Source organism: Seriola lalandi, unplaced genomic scaffold (assembly GCF_002814215.2).
Source record: "Seriola lalandi dorsalis isolate HSWRI2012SDOR001 ecotype SW California unplaced genomic scaffold, Sedor1 jcf7180002054949, whole genome shotgun sequence".
Classification (NCBI taxonomy): Eukaryota; Metazoa; Chordata; class Actinopteri; order Carangiformes; family Carangidae; genus Seriola; species Seriola lalandi.
Window position 1 is genome coordinate 1,844,821 of NW_019525500.1, and position 23,381 is coordinate 1,868,201.

At 40.3% G+C, this 23,381-nt stretch overlaps 1 protein-coding gene across 2 annotated transcripts in view; it reads left to right on the forward strand.

The window, feature by feature from the left end:
• Positions 1–20,931, forward strand: part of cachd1 (cache domain containing 1) — an 86,446-nt gene extending 65,515 nt beyond the window's left edge. Inside the window, exons 13-27 of one of the 2 annotated variants that reach the window (XM_023394576.2) lie at positions 204–372; positions 516–658; positions 1,597–1,778; positions 2,359–2,469; positions 3,548–3,670; positions 4,362–4,461; positions 4,653–4,769; positions 5,369–5,529; positions 5,779–5,865; positions 7,059–7,175; positions 7,675–7,826; positions 8,422–8,586; positions 10,283–10,360; positions 10,515–10,616; positions 17,143–20,931. In XM_023394576.2, coding sequence (XP_023250344.1) covers positions 204–372; positions 516–658; positions 1,597–1,778; positions 2,359–2,469; positions 3,548–3,670; positions 4,362–4,461; positions 4,653–4,769; positions 5,369–5,529; positions 5,779–5,865; positions 7,059–7,175; positions 7,675–7,826; positions 8,422–8,586; positions 10,283–10,360; positions 10,515–10,616; positions 17,143–17,387 — 2,052 coding nt within the window. In that variant the 3' untranslated portion in view covers positions 17,388–20,931. The remainder of the gene's footprint in view (positions 1–203; positions 373–515; positions 659–1,596; positions 1,779–2,358; positions 2,470–3,547; positions 3,671–4,361; positions 4,462–4,652; positions 4,770–5,368; positions 5,530–5,778; positions 5,866–7,058; positions 7,176–7,674; positions 7,827–8,421; positions 8,587–10,282; positions 10,361–10,514; positions 10,617–17,142) is intronic. The other variant, XM_023394577.2, reaches the window with a different exon arrangement.
• The last annotated feature ends 2,450 nt before the right edge of the window (positions 20,932–23,381 follow it).

Genomic DNA, 23,381 nt, shown 5'->3' on the forward strand with positions numbered 1-23,381 from the left:
ATGTCACGGTCTCTCTGGCGTCTAGTTTGGACAAAATATGTTGGAGTGGATCCTATAAATTACATTAACAGCCTGTATTTTATTCGTAGGCTCGCCATGGTCACGGAGCATGTTCTTGGGGTGAAAGTTGTTTTTTATCATGAAAATGAACATACTTACAGTCAGGGAGGGTAACTGTCCTCCTGTCCTGTCTTGTCCTCTAGGTTCAGGACACGTCGTTCATCCTGTGCATTGTGTACGTGCAGCCTGAGATCCCAGTAAAGCAGCTGAAGAACCTGAACACAGCTCCCAGTTCAAAGCTGCTCTACCACCGTTTAGACCTGCTGGGTCAACCCAGTTCCTGTCTGCACTTCAAACAGCTTGCCACTGTTGGTAAGAAAAGCACCACATCCAGAGACCTGGACTAATGTACAATAACTTCAACTAATAACTTTATTTCCAAACTTTTTTTCCCCCCGTAACCAGCTTTAAAACATTGATTCAATTGAACACCTCTCACTGTCTCTCTTTCCCAGAGTCCCCCACAGTGATGTTGGCAGCTGGTAGCTTCTCCTCTCCCTATGAGCACCTCAGTCAGCCAGAAACAAAGCGTATGGTGGAGCACTACACCGCCTACCTGAGTGATAACACCCGGCTCATAGCCAACCCAGGCCTCAAGGTACACAAGCACCCAAGCCTGGAAACTTACATATGAGTCGTGACGAAAACCAGCCTGGCAGCACACACACTCAAAAGCAAGAATTAATGTTGTTTACCTGACAAACATATGGCACACAGCCATCCCAGCGGTCAGGTTACAGGCATGTACACAAATATTCCCGCATGCAAATATGTACAAACACTATTAAGCACAATTTATTTGCCCCAAGACAGTTTTTTTTTATGTATGAGTTCTTTTAATGCACCTTTTACTTCTGTTCCATCTGACAAGCATATCTAGATTTTTTTTAGGCTGCTTAAAATTCACAAATCTTAAACAAAGTTCTGCATCTTTAAGTCAGGGATAAACACCCACGTGGTTTTGGCAGTCTGTGTGCATTCCTGTCCTGGGGGGAGAAGGGGGTTAGAGTTTAAACTCTAAGCTTCAGTCCCAGCTCTGATTCCCAGGCTGGTCTTAAAGGCCCCCTCCAGTGACCTGATCACCTCTTTCAAACTTTGAAGCTTCTATGAAAATGGTACTGAGATGTGATTTTTCAGGGTGTTTTTCAGGGCTTTAGGACTTATGAAGTCCAAATTTATTCCTGAATACTGGTTGCCTAAGGCTTGTTATTTGTGATTTCTTGATCAGAATGATCGTATATCTTACAATGCAGTACAATAAGTTCAAGTTTAGATGCAGCATCATTGTGCCTGTTTCAAAACAGGATGAACTTTTTTCTCATATTGTTTGTGGTTTGACTGGAAGCCAGAAAGTTTCCCAGAGTTTAAGCAGACTTACATCTCAAGCTAACCCGAGATTAAATCTCTTACTTCTCCTCTCCTCCTCCCTCCTTACCTCTTCCTCCCCTCCTTATCTCCTCTCACCTTTCTTTCTACCCTCAACGCCTCTCTCCTCCCTCTGTCTGCCTCCATCCCTCCATCCCCGCTCCTCTGCAGTCTTCTGTCAGGAACGAGGTTATGGCGACCAGTCACGTCACGGATGAGTGGATGACACTAATGGAAATGAGTAGCCTCAACTGCTACATTGTGCGCCGTTACATAGCAACCCCCAGTGGGGTGCTCCGGATTTACCCAGGATCGCTGATGGACAAAGCCTTCGACCCGACCCGCAGACAATGGTGAGGCTTACTTTGGAGGGTGTGAAGAGGGGGAGAAAAAGAGTGAAGGTGTGTGTGTGTGTGTGTGTGTGTGTGTGTGTGTGTGTGTGTGTGTGTGTGTGTGTGTGTGTGTGTTTTAGGGAAGCAAAAGGATTTATGAAAGAGTGTTGGGTAGAAAGTAGTTAAAGGGAATGAGTATGTGTCCAAACTGCAGGTGCATGTTTGTGCTTAATGATCTACTGCCTTTACTGTGTTCAATCCGGTTAAGGTTCCTCATCAAACTGTTGAATTGTAAGGGGCTTTTATAGTTCAGCCTACAGTATAATACATTTTTTCCAAAGTAAAGTAAATTGAAGTCAATTAAGATCATCAATAAATGACAGTTTGTGTGCAGTCAAAACCAAAACTAATGCACCAGCAATGCTCGGATTTCCCCTCAAAAAGTACAGTTCACATTCTCAAATGTCCCGGGGTTGAATGAATGAAAACCTGTGAAGCATCTTAAAAAATGACCTCATTGACCTCTTGTTAGTCAGGGAAAGGGTATGAGATGGTTTTAACTATGTGAGATAACCCCCTGCCTGTGTGATGTGTTGTGCAGGTACCAGCATGCTGTGGCTAACCCTGGCCTCATCACCTTCACGGGGCCATACCTGGATGTGGGTGGGGCGGGATACGTTGTCACAATCAGCCACACCATCCACGCCTCCAGGTATGTGTGCTTTCCCCACAATAAACTTCTCTGCCATGAAACCGTTTGACCGGTCTCTTCCTGAAGTTTCTGTTTAATGGAAGTATACACTTAAGCATTTTCATGGTTGAATTTGGGTGATTTTTTTTTTTTTACACTTAGGCAATAAAATGATCAGCTCTCCTTATTAGATAATTGCTCATCAACAGATTCATTGTTGTTATGAGCCCAGACATCATTGTGGGCAGTTAGGATCTCAGCCCGGAAATCACTTCAGCCAGATCTCACCATCTCTGAAGAGAGGAAATAATTTGAGGGAAACTAAAGGAGACCATTGACCAGTTTTGCTTGGGGGCTGTGTAGTGAGTGACATAATATTCTTCATCTGAATAGTCTGGGTTCAGTCACAGTTATCTTCAAGTATGTGCTCTTCCAAAGTCCCCTCGGGCGAGTCATTGTATTCCTACCAACTGAAGGAAGAAGAGCCAAATAACAAATTGAGTGTCACACCACGTCCCTTCGGCCAGTTTTAAAAGTTATAGTATAAGTTATAGCAGTGATGTTTTCTACACAGCCGGTGCGAATGGGAGGATTGGAAAAGTCTGTGACTGTCGCTGAGATTAGCATGTTTATGTTTCTAGCTCAGTGACCTTAAAGTGCAACTCACCACAATGGCCAGCGTCACTGTTTGCATCCGCACAATAAGAACTGTTTACCATGGTCCATGCAAATGTTCAGTGTACACACAAACAGTCAGTATCAGCATGTGATAAACCAGGATTAGTGTGCTGTTGTGTGCTGGCTCAGTGAGCATACAATCACGCAGCCTGTAATCTGTAAACACAGATTTACAGACCGTGCAGGTGTATGTGTGTGTAGTGTGTATTTTGTGTTTGAGTTTAGGCGGGATTTTCATTCATGTTATCCTAAAGGTCTGCAGAGTAATGAGCCATACACTTTCAACATGCAGCTCACCACACAATCACAGCAAACAGTGTCACAGATTTTTTATTTTATTTTTTTAAAATAATTTCTTCTGTCTGTTACTTTTCTCTGGACGTCTTCTGCTCTGTCCTCTCTGCTCTTTCTCTCTCTCCAGCTCTCAGATGGCTCCTGGTTATGCAGTCGCAGTGATGGGCATCGACTTCACCCTTCGCTACTTCTATAAAGTCTTGCTCGACCTGCTGCCCATCTGCAACCAGGACAAAGGCAACAAGATCAGGTAAAAGAATGAATGGATGTGATGATCGGACGACCGTCTCTTGTTCTGTTCTTCTCGCTTCTTTTCGCGATATCATTGCTTCTTTTTCAGTTTCTTCTTCTTGATTTCCCCCCTGATTGTCTTTTGGGGTGGCAACATTTCTGTTTTACTGAGCAAGAATTCAGCTTCCAGAGAGATCAAGAAGAAAAAAAGAGAGAGGGGGAAAATGAGATAAGCTGATTATCACAGCATTCCTGCTGGAGATGTGGCGTTGCTGCTGCCTCAGTCCTACATACTTTCTCCAGCTTTAATGTCTCCCTTTTTAATTTTTTCTTCATCTTTTCTTTTCCACCCCCTCCACTTCCAGTCCCCTCTCTCTCTCTCTCTCTCTCTCTCTCTCTCTCTCTCTCTCTCTCTCTCTCTCCTTCTCCTTGATATGCTCTCTCTGTTGGTGTTCTGAGGCCATATAAGACAGGATTAGCTCAAAGGGGGTGTGGGGCGGAGAGGAGCAATATTTGGCAGGAACAGAGGGAAGCAGAATGGAGCTGTATTATACATATGATTTAAGCTGAATTTAGCACTGGGAAAAAAAAAATTTAAGGATCCAAACAAATAATCGACATATATTCTTTGAATTTATCCAAACTGTTCTTCTGCCGTTAAACCTTAAAGAATTAAGAATCACATTTACATTTGTGTGTGTATATTGCAGGTGCTTCATAATGGAGGACAGAGGCTACTTGGTAGCACATCCCACTCTCATTGACCCCAAAGGTCATGCCCCTGCAGAGCAACAGCACATCACACACAAGGTAAAGCACCCAGAGACAATTACACAGATGTAACACAACCACACACAGTGTATCAGTCACATCAGATATAAATAAACCATTCAACGTTCCTTTCATTCTAAACATGTCCTTTACCGATGGCCAAACATTAGAAACTGTCGCCTTCTTAATATTTCATTCCTCAATTTGTCCTTCTGTTTTCCTGATGGCAGGAGCCTCTGGTGGCTAACGACATCCTTAACCATCCCAATTTTGTCAAGAAGAACCTGTGCAACAGCTTCAGCGACCGCACCGTGCAGCGCTTCTACAAGTTCAACACCAGCATCGTGGTAAGTCAGAGACGCACAGAGAGACTGGATGTATTGATGGCAACACAGGAGACATACAGACACACACAGGCTCCTCACTCCTCAAGGCCTTTGTAAGCAGTATGTTAATATTTGATAGTATAACACTGCTTCCTAGTGGTGACCATTGGTGTCGCAACCATGAATTATTCCTACACTATTAAAACTGCAGTGTAGTGTGCAGTGTGTAGTTAAGGAGTCTGAGAGTATGCTGTATATCCCAATTTAAAAGGTGTACTTTTATTGTTTTTCAGCACGTCTTCATTTCCCACTTTTAGGTTAACAAGGAGCAGCTTTAATATAATGTCACAAATTCAAATCTGAGTTTGTCTAAATACTTCATGTTGCTTACTGGTTACTATACTGATTTCTTGTTTATTTATATGCTCATAGATTGTTTTGTTCCTAGATAGATCCTAATGTTTTGAATTTTTGGTGAACTGGGTTTTAAATAGGATTATAAAGTACTATAAATTTCCAGTTCCCCCATGGGATGATGTGTTGATCTCTCTCTCTCTCTCTCTCTCTCTCTCTCTCTCTCTCTCTCTCTCTCTCTACCTCTACCTCTACCTCTACTCCAGGGGGACCTCACCAATCTGGTCCATGGCAGCCACTGTTCAAAATACCGTCTGACCAGAATCCCTGGTACCAACGCCTTCGCCGGTATCGTCAACGAGACGTGTGACTCTCTGGCGTTCTGCGCCTGCAGCACCGTGGACCGGCTCTGCCTCAACTGCCACAGGTCTCTGCTTTACCCACACACCAGTGAGGGATTTACTGTTAGATGATAGCACTTGGGAAATATTAAAGAACAAGTCTGATTTTGTGCACATTTGTTAAGTAAAGCTCCAGATATGACAGTATACTGCAGCTGCAGAGTCATCACAGATTGTGTGAATTGTATTTACAGTCACATCATGCAACCAAACAAAAACTCTGCTAATGAAGCGTTACATATGTGGACAGAGCTCATGGTATATGTGTCTTTCAGGATGGAGCAGAATGAGTGTGAGTGTCCATGTGAGTGCCCTCTAGAAGTCAACGAGTGCACAGGCAACCTCACCAACGCTGAAAACAGGTCCGTACTGAACCGCATAGACACTACATTTATATCCGCTAATATTGCTTTGCTCATGAGTTATGCTTAATGATGTAATAGGGAGAAAAAAAAAGAAAGGTAATTTGGAGCAGGCAGCATAGAAAAGTGTTCACCTTTCAGATGATGCCTGTGGACTGTAGCAGTAATGTAGCCCTGAGGTGTAGTCACATCCACATTGTCTCTTAAGTGCTTGAAGGGTGTCTAGCTGACTTCCAAAAAGCAGGGCACATAATAACAGAGGCCAATGGGAACTAACAGTTTTAAATACTAGCATTTACTTTCTATTAAAATCTTTGTTATTCGTGTTAATTTTACTATTTTGTTTGATTTGTTTGAAACCCCTTCACTGGGGATACTGATTAAGGCTACAAAGAGTTAGCATGCTTGGTGTGAATGTTGGAGCATACCAGGTTATGCTGAGTTGCAGTACTCTATTACTTATGTCTTCAATGTAAACAAGCTTTCTATCAGTAATATTCAGCACTAATGACCGAGTTTCAGTGAAAACGTAGTCTGTAGTCTCTGTACCTGACTGTCTTGAAATGCGTCCCTTTCATATTCCTGTCCTTATGAATTTAATTGTGGACACTTGCGTGCTTCAAACACCTTCGGAGCTCTGTAAATGTTTGTTGGTGTTTCCCTCTCTCTCTCCCTCTCTCTCTCTCTCTCTCTCTCTCTCTCTCTCTCTCGCTCTCTCTCTCGTTTTATCTGTCTGTCTTTTCCTCTACTGTTTTTGCCACTCTGTCCATCATGCTGTTTGCCTCTCACATCTCCCTCTCTCTCTCTTGTTTTACCCACCTCCGTTCATCAACCATCAGCAGCCTTTGACAGCTCGTCAATGTTTCAAATGCCAATTCCTCTTTTATTTCAGGAAGACGTGCAATTATCGTTTTTCACTGTCTATTTTGTGTCGAGCAGCATTGATGTTTGTCCTTTTTAGAGCTGATTTGCATACATTGACATGCCAAAGATGTTACTTTGCATGTTTATGCTTGGATTTTCTTTTTATGTCAGTTTTACTGTGTTTGCTTTTGTTGAGTGTAATCGTGTTTCATGCTAGGATTTGGAAGGATTTAGTTGGCTGAATGTTTTGACCAAAAACATGTGCTGTACATCCACCTTTCTGCATTTTCACCTTGTGTGTGTTATGATTGTGTCTTTGTGTTGTACAGGAACCCCAGCTGTGAGGTGCATCAGGAGCCAGTCAGTCTGAATGTGATTGATCCCAGTCTGCATGATACCCTGCCCCAGTGCATCAACACGCGCTGTAGCCAGAGATACACCAGCAGGTAAACACACACACACACACACACACACTAAACCACACACATTCGCATTATATACCAACACATTCTTACAGAGCCGTATGCCTGCAGACACATACAATGGAGACACATAAAGCTACCATTTATATTACTTGCAAAGCATAGTTCCACCCAGTGGCAATAAATGGGAAGTGTAGATTCGCATTGATGTTAACATTGAATTCCCAGACACTTGACTTTGTCACTCTGCATGATACACACAAGTGTTTGGGAGCGAGAAAAAAGAGAGGCTAAAGCAATTTTAATGAAACTACTAGTAGGTATTGTGAATATTTATCAGTGATACAGTGCTGACTTCCTGTCTAAGTTTGTCCAAATAAATACATAAAAAATGTAGAGAAAGTATTCCTACATCTATAGGTCAAGAACCACTTGGCCAATCTCTAAAAAACTTCAGATTTTTTCAAGTGTTAGCTGTTCATGAGTATTACTTTCATGTCTTTTATTCTGCGCCCTGTTTCAGTGACTGTTTCGGCGTGTTGGACTGTGAGTGGTGCATGGTGGACAGCGATGGTAAGACTCATCTGGACAAGCCATACTGTGCCCTGCAGAAGGAGTGTTTCGGAGGCATCGTCGGCGCCAAGAGTCCCTATGCGGACGGTCTGGGGCTCTTAGGTGAGATGCTTACTCCAAAGAAAGATCAGATACATCATTTCCTCTGCAAATATTGTGATTTTTCTTTTGTGTGCAGAGTGGCTGAGCCATTCAGACTCATCAGCATGTCTCAATTCAGGAACTTGTGCTCACGTATAGTGCTTTAGCTTGATTTTCCGAGTAATGAGACATTGTTCCTAGATGTACTGTGGGGCCTTATATCAGACAGTAAGGAAATAAACAAGCAACAACAGAAGAAGACAAAATTCTAATTATTTCCTTGGTCCTTGAGGCAGCAGAAATGTGACTTATGTAGGTGTAGACCGAAACTTTTCTGTTGCTTGGTTATTTTTCCTTTAGTTCTGTCATCAGTTTTTTTCAAAAGGGGAACTGGTTGTTTGATTGCTGTTGAATAATTTTTCTGTGGCATTTCTCTCTGATTAGAGAATAGAAAAAAATAATAGAAAATGTGCCAGCATCGCAGCATGAGTTGTGATCGGAGCCCGAGCTGTTTGATACTAGTTTATTGTAATGTCACCTCTCGAGCCATCTGAAATCTTTTGTAACTTCTTTAAACAACCTTCTGCCCGTGCTTCTCTCTTCTCTCTTTCTTCAGCAGATGAGGAGGTGGCGTCTCTGAACATGATCAAGAGTGCCCCTGTGGGTCCAGTTGCTGGGGGCATTATGGGATGTATCATGGTGTTGGTGCTGGCTGTGTATGCTTACAGACACCAGATTCACAGGCGCTCGCACCAGCACATGTCACCACTGGCGGCGCAGGGTACGTATGACTGATAGTTGGATTCTCTCTCACATATACACATATTTTTTACAGTTAAAGTCAAACCTTGCCACTTACAGGTCAATGAAATTGAAATTGTAGTTTTTTGGCAACTATGAAAGTCTATCTGCTTGTTTTAACCTTCACAGTTTCTTCTTCACATGCTGACATTTCTGTAAATATCAAAGAAAGAAAGAAAGAAAGTTTTAAAGCAGCATGATTAACAAGCAGTGCGGCGAGTGCTGTTGCTGCTAAACAGCTGACATTAGCATAGCACAGTAGCAGCAGCTGCTGCTGCATGATTTGTGTAATTACTCAGCAATATTGACAAAAACATCAAACAAGATTACAACCTCATTAAGAATCTTCGGTCCAAGTCACTTTAAGTTTGATAGTTTGGTAAACAACTTAGAATCGATGGTGGTTATCTTATCACAAGGCGTTCAATTGAGGAATTGGCTCATAAAGTCACAATACTCAGCGTTGTGTTTGTGGGTGGTTGTGTAGGGTATGTTTGCAGCTGCAGGTTGCACCAACATTACACAACTGTACGATCAAAGGCAAGGGCAAGTGAAATAATACGAATGGCAAAAAAATTGCTTCTATTTGTGGATAGTGGTTTTATTAATTGAGTGGAGAAAGATCTGATGACAGTGAATCAGTTGTTTAATGGAACAACTCTCAAGGCATTACAGGCCCAGTATGGTATTGCATCTAATGAACTGAAACTTACAGATAAGAGACTATTTGGAGACACACAAGGAGCTACACTAAATTAAAAGTACTTTGAATAGTATTGGTTAGAGACGTTTGAGAAACAAATACCCCAGAGGGCAATAATATTGTGTAAGATTTACATTGACTCAACAGACAATACATTAGATGTGAAAAGTAAATAGAGGTCAACAGGAGTGGGAGAAGGCCTCAATGTGGTAGAGTAGCTCAACTTGGAAAGAATTTGGTTGGAAGCTGAGAATGAGATTTTTTGAAACACCACCACTTATAGCCAACTATAACAATAAAAGTAATCCTCTCTGTTTCTGGAATAAATCTCATGTTTTTTGAGAGGACGTAAATGAAGAGAAACTCTGAACTTACAGTCTGTTTATTCCAGGCAATGCATCTCTAAGAGAATAACAAATTATATGTGCCCAGAGCTCTTGTGTTATTAGCCCATTAAATGATTACTATAAACTGAATAAAGCTCCATCTACTTTGGGCCAATGGACCCAAAGACTCAAGGCTATCAACTGTACATAACCTCAAGTTTGCAAGTCTGGGCACTTATTCATAAAGATGGTCTTCTGTTATAGTGTACCAAGCAAAGTGAACATAGTGTAAATTTCTATTGGGATGATTGGGGGGTGAATCTCAAAGTTTCTATAACCTGACTTATGTCTTTGTATTGTATTCTTCCATACAAACATTATTGTTTCATGAAAAGTTACGTGAGACTTGTTGTCAAGGAAACTGTTCTAATAAATGTTCTAAAAAAAATGTAATTAATCAAATGTAATTAATTCATTAGATGCAATTCCTCTGCCATTAGTTTGTGGCTTAATACAGAAACCCTGTTCACATATCATTCCTACTTGTCATGCTTGTAATACCTCATTAGTTTAAGAATAGTAGCATCTATCTCATCTGAGCCTTCTGCTTCTTTCCTCCCACTCTGCTCACCTCCATGTTGCTCCAGAAATGTCAGTGAGAATGTCTAACCTGGATAATGAGAGAGATGAGAGAGATGAAGACAGCCACGAAGACCGAGGAATCAGTAAGTTCTGTTTGACATGTGATGGAGAAACATTAAAATATAATGGCTTGAACGCTACAGTACTGTAATCACGTATGGCTATTTCACACTAGACATATTTGAGTACCACTTAACTGCGCTTTTGTGTTGACCTGTGTCTTCTCTTCACTTTCAGTCAGTAACACTAGATTTATAGCTGCGGTGATTGAGAGACACACACACACTCCTGAACGGAGACGGCGGTACTGGGGTCGATCCGGGACAGAGAGCGACCATGGTAAGACATTTTGTTTCTCTGCCCTATGCATAGATTAACATGAAGGTGGGGAGGTTTACAAAAAAAACAAACAAAACACAAACGTGTCGACACTCAAAACTAATAATTGTGCTCTCTGCGTACTGTCCTGCAGTATGTCAGCAGAGTAGTTTCTGTATGAAATGCCAATAATGATGTGTCAAACCAAAAATTACTACTTATAAAATCGCCCTTACTTACTAATAGCTACATGGATTTTATGTGGGTTGTCAATGATGGAAATCCTTTCAAACTGGACTAAAAATACTACAATGGATGGTGGTCAAGCTGAAGTCACCATGGTTGTTTAGGAAGTTGATATTCAGTGACAGCTGAGTTTTGAGTCACAACAAGCATTGGGTATTGTTTGGTTAAAAAAAGAAAATTACACTATGTGGGCTTAGTTTTACTTGCTTTTCACTCTCTGGAGATGAAACCTAATCATGATAAGTTTACCATGGAAGTGATTCTAGCAATATTTCCTCCACGTCACGTTCATGCTCTGTCATGGTGTTACACAATAGACAGTTAAATCTAAAATAACCTGCTCTGTGGAGAATGAGTCAGTCATCCACTGGTTACGAAACAGGCCCAATCCTGCACAAAATAAGTGTTAGCCACTTGAGTTGTTCGAAAATTTTGTTTATCACAACCACAACCACAACCACGTAGGCTCAAGAACACGGCTACAGACAGCAACAGGTGCCGTACCAAACTCCTGGATTAGGAGGTGGACTCTCCTGAGTTGCCTAGGGAGACAAGTGCAGGTTTTCTGGGCTCGTTGTTGGGGACAGGGTGAGGAGTTCAGATATACAGGGGGAGCTTGGAATAGAGCCGCTGTTCCCTAGTGTGGAAAGAAGCCAGTTAAGGTTTCGGAAGGGTAGACTCAGAATATGCTGAAGGGATTACATACCCCCGTCCGGTCTGGGAAAGCCTCTGGATCCCTAAGAAAGAGCTGGAAGACACAAGATAAAGAATGTCTGGATTACCTTGATTAACCGTCTCCCACAGTGACTCAGGCAGAGAAGAGAAGAGAAGTGACAGAACATTGAAGTTAAATACTTCCTCTAAAACGGGCATCTTTTAATAACATGCAGAGTTTTCACATGCGCACTAGTATCCTGGTTATGATCAGATTTATCTTGTTGTCAGAAACGTGGATACGGTCTTAACCAGGTTTTGAGAGACCTGGATATGCCACCCAGAGAAATTGGGAGGGATACTGTGACATGATAACACCTTATCCAGGTTTCTGAAGATTCTTTGTTGGTACAGAGCGTAGTGGCTGAGATGATCAGTAATGAATACACAAATATAAACAGATGATCATAAACCTGGAGTCTATTATGATCATGTGAACAGGCATCAAAACCAGGATAAGAGTCAAACCCGAGGTAATAATGTGCATGTGAGCATACTTATAATAGAGCGTAAAACCTTAACAAGATAGATTTAAACTACACTGTCAAAAATCAGATTTGGGGCTTAGATTTTTAAATGAAAATTATTCCCTTTTGAATGTTACAGTCTCAAATCCACAGTTAGCTCTCAATTCACTGGCAGCGGTTCAGCTCCTGGCTTGTTCTTTTCATTATATCACAGCTCAGAACCTTGTTTTCTCTCGTCTCTAGCTTTGGGAGAGTTGCTCGTGTTCACCGTAACCATTTGTGGAGCTTGTAAGTCTGACACTCGATGAGCGTGGATGGATAGTTTCACCCACAGGGGCTCTTACCACCTACATGTGGCATCACTCCACTTCCTGGCGATGAGTGTCTCTGTTACTTGTTACATAACTGATGATGACAGAGAGGATGAGTATGAAGGGAGGAGAGTGGGCTAAAGTGAAACAAAGACGAGTCGGCTTAAACTAGGGAGGATAAAGACATGTGGGATAGAGCTGTAGAGGAATGGAGAAAATTAATTTATTAGTAAGATGAGCTCATCTGTAGTGATTGAAGTGTTATTTTCTCTGTAGTTCATTAAAGATTATAATCAACTCTCCTGCATAGCATATTTTTACAGTGATTTTTTACATAGCTACACATTTTTGAAGGAATGTTTTGAAGAAGAAATATTGAATAAATTTAAGTTTGTAATCTGGAATATGATTTATGAACAACACCTGAATTGTTTTTCTCGTATTATAAAATGACTAAAGAGAGAGCATAACTCAGTGATTAAAAAGGCCTAATAAAAAGGGCGATGATGAGAAATGGACGGGAAAGACTATCTCATGTTGTGTAACTGGGGATGGGAAAGAAAAAGCTGAAAATTAAGGACAAGTGCAGAGATGCAAACATGCAAAAATGATGAAAGAGGGGAAATTAGAGTGAAATGAAAGGGCAAGAGGACAGGGACAGAGAGGCAGATGAGTTTGAAATAATGGAGAGAGGGGGTGTAAGTCCGTCAGGGAGTAAAACAAACTCATAAGTTGACGCAACAAAGTTGCTGCTCTTCTCTGCTTGGTCAAAGGTGCCCTCCCACCACAGTCCACACACTCATACTGCATAAGGGTGTGACACACAGACACAAACCATCGCCGAAGGATCAGAGCATTAAATCTGTTAAGTGAGTGACGCACACATACATAGTGCTGTTTGACCATGGTGGTTTTCAGCTGCAGTATTAGCTTCCAGGAGATGGTTAGAACTACTCAGTGCAAAATGAGCAGTGTGCATAAATGCATACGTATATAAAATCTCCAACTTTAATCCACACACCCTAACATAATAGTGTTTATGTTTATACTTTCAAGGGCAATGTGCAGTATCAGTCATACGTAGAGAGAAGAGGAAGCACATATCATTACATTTGTATGGTGTTTTGTGCATCTTCAAAATAACAAAGAAATTCACTTTTACAAGTCACATACTTCCAGACCTGTTATGCAAAAAAAAAAAAAGATGATGAGAGGAGGAGGAGAATGATTTGTGTACCATTTCTATATTTTGGCATTGGATTAGAAATCCTAAAGCCACAATGTACATTATGCAAGTTACAGGAGTAGTTTGAGAGTTTTGCATTTTGGGTTGTATATACAGTAAAGCTTAGCCAGTTACTGGTCTCAGCTAAGAACACATAATCCTGTAAAACCACACATTGTCACTTTTAGAGTTTGTTTTTTATACAGAATAAACAGACAGAATGTAGCATGTTAATTGAGCTTTACAGGTGTTGGTAGGTGGATTTTTTTTTAACCTTTTGGAGTTTGGTGTTTATTCTAAGCTAAAATAACCGGCTGATGGTGGTAGTGCACTCAACGCACAGACATCTAATCTAACTCTCTGCAAGAAGGCGAATAAGAGTATTCCCCAAAGATAACAAACTATTTTATAAATCAACATCTCATTCAGTTTGTCACACATCTAATAACACTGTCTTTCACTTGTCATTAAACTGTCTCTAGTATTTGTTTCCAGCTGTTAAAAGAAAGATCTCTAAATGTGCAGAAATCTCAAAGGTGCAATACTTTTTACTGATTCTCCACATCTCTTGGCTTTAAGAGGGATTTGATTTCCTTTCCTGGTTCAGCTGAGAATTGTCAACTGGACATGGTTAGCTGTAGACCTGCCTAGAACTCTGGCTCTTGCTTTGGGGAAAAGAGGGATAAACTGTGCTGAAGTTGGCATCTTCCAAGTCTGGAACTTCTTTGAAGTCTCCATCCCTCCCTTTCCTTTAATCCCCCCTTTCCTCTATCCCTACCTCAGCCCCCCTCCTCTCTTTTTCTCTCCTTGTCTCTCCCTCCGCTCATTTTTCTGTCTCTCTGTGTCTTTGTCTGCTTTCTTTCTTTTGGTATCAAAGCCAGGCTAATCTTTGGAGAATCAGGGAGGGAAACTTGTGAGAAAGCTTCTCAGTTCGACTGTAGTACAGGATTTTAGAACACCACGAAGGACATTTCCTTAGTTTACATGATGCCACCGTGTGGGTTATACATTACCTTCTATTGTATCACATTATATCACAGGATATACAGCACTAAAAATGACAGGAAGATAGGGATGCCAGTGTTGGTTGGTTGGTCTGTGACTGAAATATCTCAATAAATTAATGAAATTTGGTCCACATTCGTGTTCCATGTACTTTTCATCTAGCTCCATCATAAGTTTAATGAAAATTAAATTGTCCAATACTTTGTTTATGGCTACTATACTTTAAGTTTATGGCAGAATACTTTGAAAACTAACTCAGTTACACTTCGTTTTTATGCTAATTAGCAAATGTTATCATGACACATGCCAAACTAAGATGGTGAATATGCTAAACAAAACCTATACAATACATATTAGAATGCTAGAGTGCTAGCATACGGACATTAGCATTTATCCCAAAGCACCACTAATTACAGCCTCATAGAGCTGCTAGCATGGCTGGGAACTCTTAGGTTTGTTTATAGTTTGACTTGGTTCTGGACTTACTAAGCATTTGCCTGGGGATACAGCCAATACAACACAAGGTTTCTGCTACAAAACCCTGACAAGAATCTTAAGGATCAGATATGTATATGTGATGTTTAGACTGTATAGGATAGAAAAAGGTTGTTGGGAGATCAATTTGACACAAGGCCACACAAATGCATATACATCTGGCTACCGCCTTCAGCCTGCATGACACACACACACACACACACACACACACACACACCGTCACGCACACATACACAGACACATCCTCACAAATCACTTGGTTCAGTATCTGTGGAGGTTTAATGTTTCATCATCCAAAATGGCAACGATTCTTCTATAAATATAATCGTTGAGGCACTCAGGCTTACAGGGTTATTTGCTCGAATAGTAATAGCAGATGTTCCCATCGTGCTGAATGTTGCTGGTGTCATTTCAGAAGCTAAAAAAACACGGTGCTAAAGGAATTAAGGAAAATGGGTTTATTTCCAGATCAACTACCAAATATTTTTTTATAGTCACACTATGTGTTTCAGACGAATTTCATGGCTCTGACGGTGACGAAGCCCACTTAGTAGATGAAGGGTTGTGTCGAATTTGAGTTCAAATGAAAAATGTAAGCAATTAAGCAAACTGAATAAACACAGAACTACAAGGCTTTCATGAAATTTTGCTTCTGGGAGCTTTGAACAGTCAGAGGAGTCGATTTATTATCTCAATCGTCAGAAACTTACAGTTAGGTTTGGCCTTGCATAAATGTTAAAATTGTCACTCATCAGAATTTAGTATAATAAAATATTAGTCTCCTTATGTTCAATCTGTTATTTACTTGGTCTTTTGACCCAGTAATCCCTTTTCACTGTGACAGCAGTACACCCCCCCACCCCCCCACTGCTCCAGTTACCCATGTATCCGAACTGCCATGTTGGCTTTGGGTGCCGTCTCCTCAGGCTAAACGTATGTGCAAGATATGTAGGAAAGTGGTCATAAATATGTATGCTCCTTTTGTGTTCAAGTTGTAGTGAGAAAGCTGAATACATATGGAGAAGAAAATGCCCAACAGGGATATTTAGTTGTCAGTGCACCATAAATGTAAGGCTTCAGAAACATTGTGTGTTAGCCTGTATCCACAAGCATGTTTCTGTGTTGAATGTCTATGACTGGAGGGCGTCATTTGCTGAGTAGTTTCTTTCATGCTGTCTTCCATTTCTTTGTACACAAACCTATGCCAAAATCCTTTCCCTTTCTACCCAGTGCTTGAATGAGGCTTATATATAATACTTAATGTGGTTGGTTTGTGCAGGATTCTCTACAAACCAATGAGGTTTTGTGTTTTTTGTGAATTTAAGTTGTAGAGTAAACGTGAAACATGAAGATAAAGGGATTTACTAGTAGGGGTTAACACTGGATTTCTCAAAAATGTATTACTCAGGACCCAACTTTCAGGTTTTAAAATTCTCAAGAGCCAAGTTGTACTGAAATGATAAGTGAGTTAAACTGATTATCTGGGTTTTTATATGGGTTTTAATACATTTTAAATATTACTACACTTTGGCAAATTACTTTTTTTTCTGACATTTTATTGACTAAATGATCAATTAAAAAAATAATAAAAATATAAATTTGGTAATAATGGCATTAGTTTGAACCTTGATTGGCAGTAGGGGAAAGACTTAAAAATGAATTAGTGTGTTACAGGTAACAAGTAGGGGCAAGGTTGCTCAACAATTTCAGGCTCATGATCCAACCTTTAGGCTTTTTAAGTCTTAAGTCATAAGAATGAGTGTGGCATACCTCTGTAGTCTGTTTTCATGAGTGTGCACGCAGCTCCAAATTGATTACATGGAAAACGTGATACAAGCCCATTAAATCAAATCTGTCAGTGATATCGGACAATCAAATTTTCCACAAATTTCGCACAGCCCCATCTGCACATTCAGTGAGCCCATGTGAGGTCATGACCCTGAGATTGAGCAACTGGTTCACATCAGGGCTGTGCACACTGAAAAGATTGAGGCTATGGAATAACTTAAAGGTTTTTTTTAGAGGAAAGAGTTGTAAGATAACAAGTCCAGTAATGCCAAACTCTGCATATTTTTTGTATCCAGGTTACAGCACCATGAGTCCGCAGGAGGACAGCGAGAATCCACCGGGAAACAACGATCCGCTCTCAGCAGGCGTCGACGTTGGTAACCACGATGACGACCTCGACCTGGATACACCTCCCCAAACGGCTGCGTTGCTCAGCCACAAGTTTCATCCCTACCGGCACACGCATACACACCACCACCCGCTGCACACGCACCACCTGCAAGCTGCAGTCACCGTGCACAGTGTGGACGCTGAGTGCTGATCCTCAGCATGGCATTGCACCTCCTGCCAAGGATGGAACTTTTTTTTTTATTAAAGACTATTTTTAAAAAAAACATTTGTGCTTGATTACACAGTGGGTACTGTCAGGATGGACAGAGGGAGTGAGACGCCACATCTGGACTCAAACCCCATGGTGCCACTGCGCTTCTGGGACCCCCGCCCCGAGTGGATCTTTTCTTAATATGGGCCTCATGGTCTCATTGTGCCAACATCTCCATCTCAGCTCTTTCTTCACTGATCCCAATCTAAAACCTCTGAAGTGTACACAGTTTTTACAAACACCGAAAATGAGGAGACCTGGGCCAGTGGAAATAACCAAATGGGAAATTTTGTTTGTTTTCTGAAGATATTTGGCATTCAGGACGCTGTATGTGCATACAACATTTTTTGGGAGCAAACACAGCACTGTTTGAGTTCATTCACTGGCCTTCAGTGAGGAGAGGACACAACTGGAACCTAAAAGCCTAGAGGGAGGACAAACTTGTTCACTTTCACATGGAAGGCCAGTGCAAACACTGTGTTGGATCAGTGGATAATCAGATTAAATCTAGAGCCTGATGTGGACGCTTGTTGCCTCAGGGCTTCATCCCAGTCCCCATACAGGTTGTCCACTAAGCCCACTTGTGATGAGGGGAACAGAACACTCCTTTCATTTGTGAAAACTGCTGGACGTCTCTGAAGAGAAAAAGATATCAACTTTCCAACACTTATGTGGATCTAATATGGGATTATACTATGAACTCTATTACAGCTTTACTCTCCTTGGTTCTGCAGATGGACACTGCCAACTTTTTGCCTTTATCCAAAGGAGTAAGCTGCTGGTCTCACAAAATGGCTTGGGAAGATATTTGGACATTTCCATGAATATCTGTGAACTTCAAAGTAGGAAAATTCTTCAGTGAATCACATAAAAACAGGAAGAAACACTTAAAAAAAGGAAAATATTATTTTTCTACTATTTATTAAAGAGGTAGATTTTCAAGACAGATGAGCAAACAGCTGTCGCCAACACAAACAAGACAGCAGTCAGGATAGTCACACGTACCAACCCCCTTCCCATAACCAGCGCATCATATTTAGGGCTCATTATTTTCAGTTTTTAATTCCCTAAAAAAACAGTGAATGGTTGTTTATTTCGATTTTTTTTTTTTTAATATTGGTAAAACAACAGACCATGTGAACACTTGACATTTTAATTATTTTTTTTTAAATATTTTTCTCAATGTTGTGTCACTTCAGCAGCAGAATCAGCAGCTCATCTGCATTTTTCTTCCATTTGTCTGTCCACATATTACCAGAAGCATCCTCTCTCCACTAGAGGATCCTGTTTACCATATAGTGTAGTGACAAGTGTCCCCTTAAAGTAAGAAACATTTTGTAGATGAGCATGGACCTAAAATCCGAGTCAAAATCAGTTCTGCTCCTTTCAAAAAAATCCAGCTATATTTCATATATTGACATTGATTTAAAAAAAAAAAAAAAAAAATGAAAACAATGAGCCTTAACCACATCCTGTGTCAGAGCATTTAGGAGGAAGTGGTGTTTGAGATGTAGCACATTTTACTGTGTGTTTTCACAGTTTTGAATCACAGAGGTGCTTTTGTCTTCTGGTGAGGTAAGATGTGCTGTGCCGAACAAGTTGCAAACGTCCTCATTCTGGACATGTCCTCTGTATCAGGAGGCAGAACTTGTATGCTTGCTGGCCTTTTAAAGCCTCCTGAGGATGGAGGAGGGAGGAGCGACACTAACACCGGCAAAACATTCCTGGCTTTAGTCACTGCTGGGGATTTGGTGTGTGAGGATAATTGGGGACCATCACAGAGGTCCTACGAGATTTTCAGAGATTGAGTGCTGTCCTCTCTAACTGCCCCAGTAGAAAAACCAGAACAGAACAGAATGTTGTTGTTTTTTTTCACCTTATTTTACCACAAATTTTTGCCTCTGAGGCCAAGCTGATATTATACGTGTGTTGAGGTTGTGTACTGGATTTTGTGCAAATCAATTTAAATTTCCATTCATGCCCGAGATGGAATCTCCTTCTTGTCAAAGAGAGTGAAAGAGGGAGAGATGCTGCTGTTGATGTACAGAGGTTACACCCATCTGTCAGCTCCTCTGTGGTTAACCACTCAAAATGTCTTTTCTACACATCTCTAGTTTAACTTTTGTTTTTTTGTGTACAAGTGTATGTGTGTGTGTGTGTGTCTGTCTGTGTGAGTGAGAGAGAGAGAGAGAGAGAGAGAGAGAGAGAGAGAGAGAGGGAGGAAAGAATGAGTATCCGCCTGGAATATTTTCATGCATTATTGTATTTTTTTCAAGATAGTATTAGAGAATTATAGGTGAAAATTATTATGATTGAGAAATCCACTTATTTTTATTCTGATGAAGAGTCACTTGACCCGATCTGTGCTTCATGGGTTTGATTGTTCAACAGGTCAAATCATGTCTGTGTGGCATCTGTTCATTTCTGGGTGCCAAAATGTCTATTGTTCTTCAGAGATTCAATATGAAGTGTAAATACAGAAATCACAAATAGCTATTAATGTCCTGTACACTCCATTTTTTATGTTGGTAAGATAACGTATGCTTCAAATGATGCTCAGATATTTGGGTTGATATTTTGAATTGTCTGTTCATGGTGTCTCACTATATTTTTGATGCCTTGGATGTTTTTTTTTTTTTTAGATTTATTTCTCTTTAGGTCCATATTGGATGGAAGTCAGTACTTGGAAAAATTAATACACACTTTTATGTTTGAGAGACTTCTAGTTTTTAAAGTTTTATTGTGTGTCTTCAAAATGTTAAAGAAAACCTTATCTCTCCATGAACTGATTTAGAATTGCAAAATAACGGTACAACATCTTTTCACTGAGGTAATGGCCAAAACAAGAACCTAGTAGTGGATTCAAGGTTTACAGGAGACTGCTGTAAGCCGTGCGATGGCTCTGTTGCTACTAAAGACTGTCAGCCATTTTCATTTACAATCATTTTAGTGTGCTTAACACTTCAGTAGAATATTTACATTTGCACACTCAATGTGAACTCATTAAACTTCCACCTGAAAATTGCTAAATAATTTAAAACAGAGTAGTCTTATTTGTAGTGGATTAATTATTTAATTTGAATTACAGAAAGGTTCATCACCAAAGTTGAAATTGATAATTTTCCTGTTTTCACCACTTTATATGGTACATAATTTTGGTTCAGTTGACGCAGTCTTGTAGCATTTCCCAGCTATCTGTAGATCAAATGCAGTCTTGCGTGTATCATCCCATATGTGTGTATGTTGGGCAAATTGTTTTCTCCGAAGTGGTTTGATGTTAAAAGCATATTTTCTGGAGAGCTTTTAAACAGTATTTACCAGCCGTTGTAAACAAGTATATGTGTGTCTATACAGAACACTCTGAATTTCATTAATTAATGTACTGAAGGAACATGTGTACATCACCCCCCTCATGTATCATATAAAGTTATCAAATTGAGATTTATTGCAATGTGAATGTGATAAAGTCCATTTTACACTTAAATTATCTGTCTTTTGTTATTCCTGTTTATTTTTTTAGCCACTATTGTGTATTTTTTAAAGGGCAAATCTAAATTGAATTATATAGCTAAGCAGATGTAAATCGATGTAGAAAATATATTTTTGATTCCATTCTTTCTTTTTTCCTTGTCAAAATCTGGTGCCTACGCTACCCAGAATGCAACTTGACCACTGACAGTTCGGTCTGCGATTTGGGTGCGTTATGCGTTCACGTCACAATGTTTAAACCCTAATTATCAACAGCTACAAATAGACTGCAAATACACCACCACTGGCAGGTTCATCAAATTAAATCCAATATTAACACTAATACAATGGATTTAGATCATTGTATAGGAGCTATACACGGTTTATTTGTATGTGTTCTAAGTTGGCTCCATGAACTGCTACAGATACATAACACAACAAAGCTAGTTTAGGCTGTTTATCAGGTGTGACTACAAGGTCAACACTAGGGTTAACCACTTTCTGTGATTTGTCAACATCCCCTAGTCAGAAAAACAGCCCTAACCAGTGTTGCCTCAAGTGACATCATATTAGGCAGTTTATTAGAATTAATGCAGCTCCCTCTGGAGCCACAAAAACCTTCATCTATACAATTTCCCCCTCACACATTCAGTAGTACTTCCCAAGACCAGTTAAGAGACTTAAATGTATAAAATCGGTGTAATTACCCTTTAAAAGTATGTTGCAGTTCAAGCCACGCCCAAATGAGTGATGTCACAAGAAACGTTCTCCATAGTTAAAATCTTAACACCTGTTGCAACACCATTGATTGGGATGTAGCAAAAAGCTTGAAAGGTTTAAATCTTGGAAACCATCTACCCAGTTTTGACAACTGTCATTTATTTATATTTAGTTGCTTTTTAAGAACACGAAGAACGCCGCGACCGCCAGAGAAACACTAACTTAACACATTATCCTTTAAGAAGTTGTTATAGTTAACATGTTAGCAAACGTAGGACCTCACCTTTTAGCACCCCCAGGAGACAGGAGCAAGATTATACCATTGGAGTCGTGTTTCTGGGCACATGATGATGAATGTAAGTCAAAGATTCGCTGTTTTATTCATTTATATCAACTCGTGAGAAAAACATGCATCCTAAACTCTCCCTTGCGTCCAAGTTAGGTGTTCGGTTTTTTGTCCAGCTAGCTAACGTTAAACTTTCGCTGTGCTAATATTAAAGTTTAGCTATGCTAAATCAACTCGTTCTGTCCTATGTTTGGTGCTGGGCTGTTTGCATGTAGTGTGTGTATCATAGCATATAGATGTAAAAAGCTACCCGCTGTTGGTGAAAATGGATTTGTTTGTTGGCTGTTTGATGTTTATTTAGAAATTTGAACGGTGACTTGTTCTGCCGGGCTTTTTTTTAAAGCCTCAGTAGATCTTAGCTGGGTTCATAGATCCCCAAAATGAGGTCATAATTTAGCTGATGTCAGGTTATTTTAACAAACAGAGCTATTGATCTCAGAGCTGCAAAGATTTGTCCATGGAAAGAAATCATATTTTGGATAATCGATTGTCATTTTGGTGTTGACTGTTAGTGGAAATTGACGAACAGTTGAAGAACAACCATGTCCATGCAGAACCCAAGAAAGTATTGCTTTGTATTTACAGTGCCACCGATTTCTCATTTAATGCAAAAACACAAATTCTACAGTTAAACAATAATCCCCTCATTGATATTTTGTCCCACATGTTGCTAATTGTGTTTTTCTATTGTCATTTGAGCCATTTTGTTCTTATTGTAAGAGGTTATGGAACAGGTCACCCACAACCTGCCCTGCACCGATAAGCCAGGGAGATTATCTGCTGGGGATTTTGTGTGTTGTTTCAATACCTGGCCCTGTATTCCTACTCGCTGACAGCTGAGTAATATTGTCTGATGCCTCTTCAGCCTTAATTATTCTCTCTGGTTCATGCAGGGACATTCAGGACACCTTCACTCAAAATTGCTGTTCTTTAGAGGGCTTTGGCCTTGTTTGGTAGGGAGCATTTTTAATGATTCGCAGAGCTGTCTGCTTCTACTGCTGTCGAACTGGGATAACTGTCTGACCCAATAGATGGAGAGACAATCCTTTAACATGAAGATCCATCTGTGTCAGTGTCCACCCTGTTGAAAGAGTACTACATCAGTAAAAATGATTTAATATGTTCTACAAATAACTCTGCAGATGGTGAGAATTTCTAACAGGAATTGATACAGTCACAATATGCGTTATTAAATAAAATTCTTCTACAGTTCATCAAAATGTCATATTGGAGAATATTTTAAGATTTAACAATCAGTGGTTAAATCTCAGTATTGGGTCAGCAAAAGCCTTTGCTTTTTCTGCCAAGATAACAATACAGAAAGGGACCAAAGGACCAGAGGTCTATGGCTTTTGTAGAAAAGAACATTTCTGACTTGGTAAAGTTTGAGAAATCCCAAC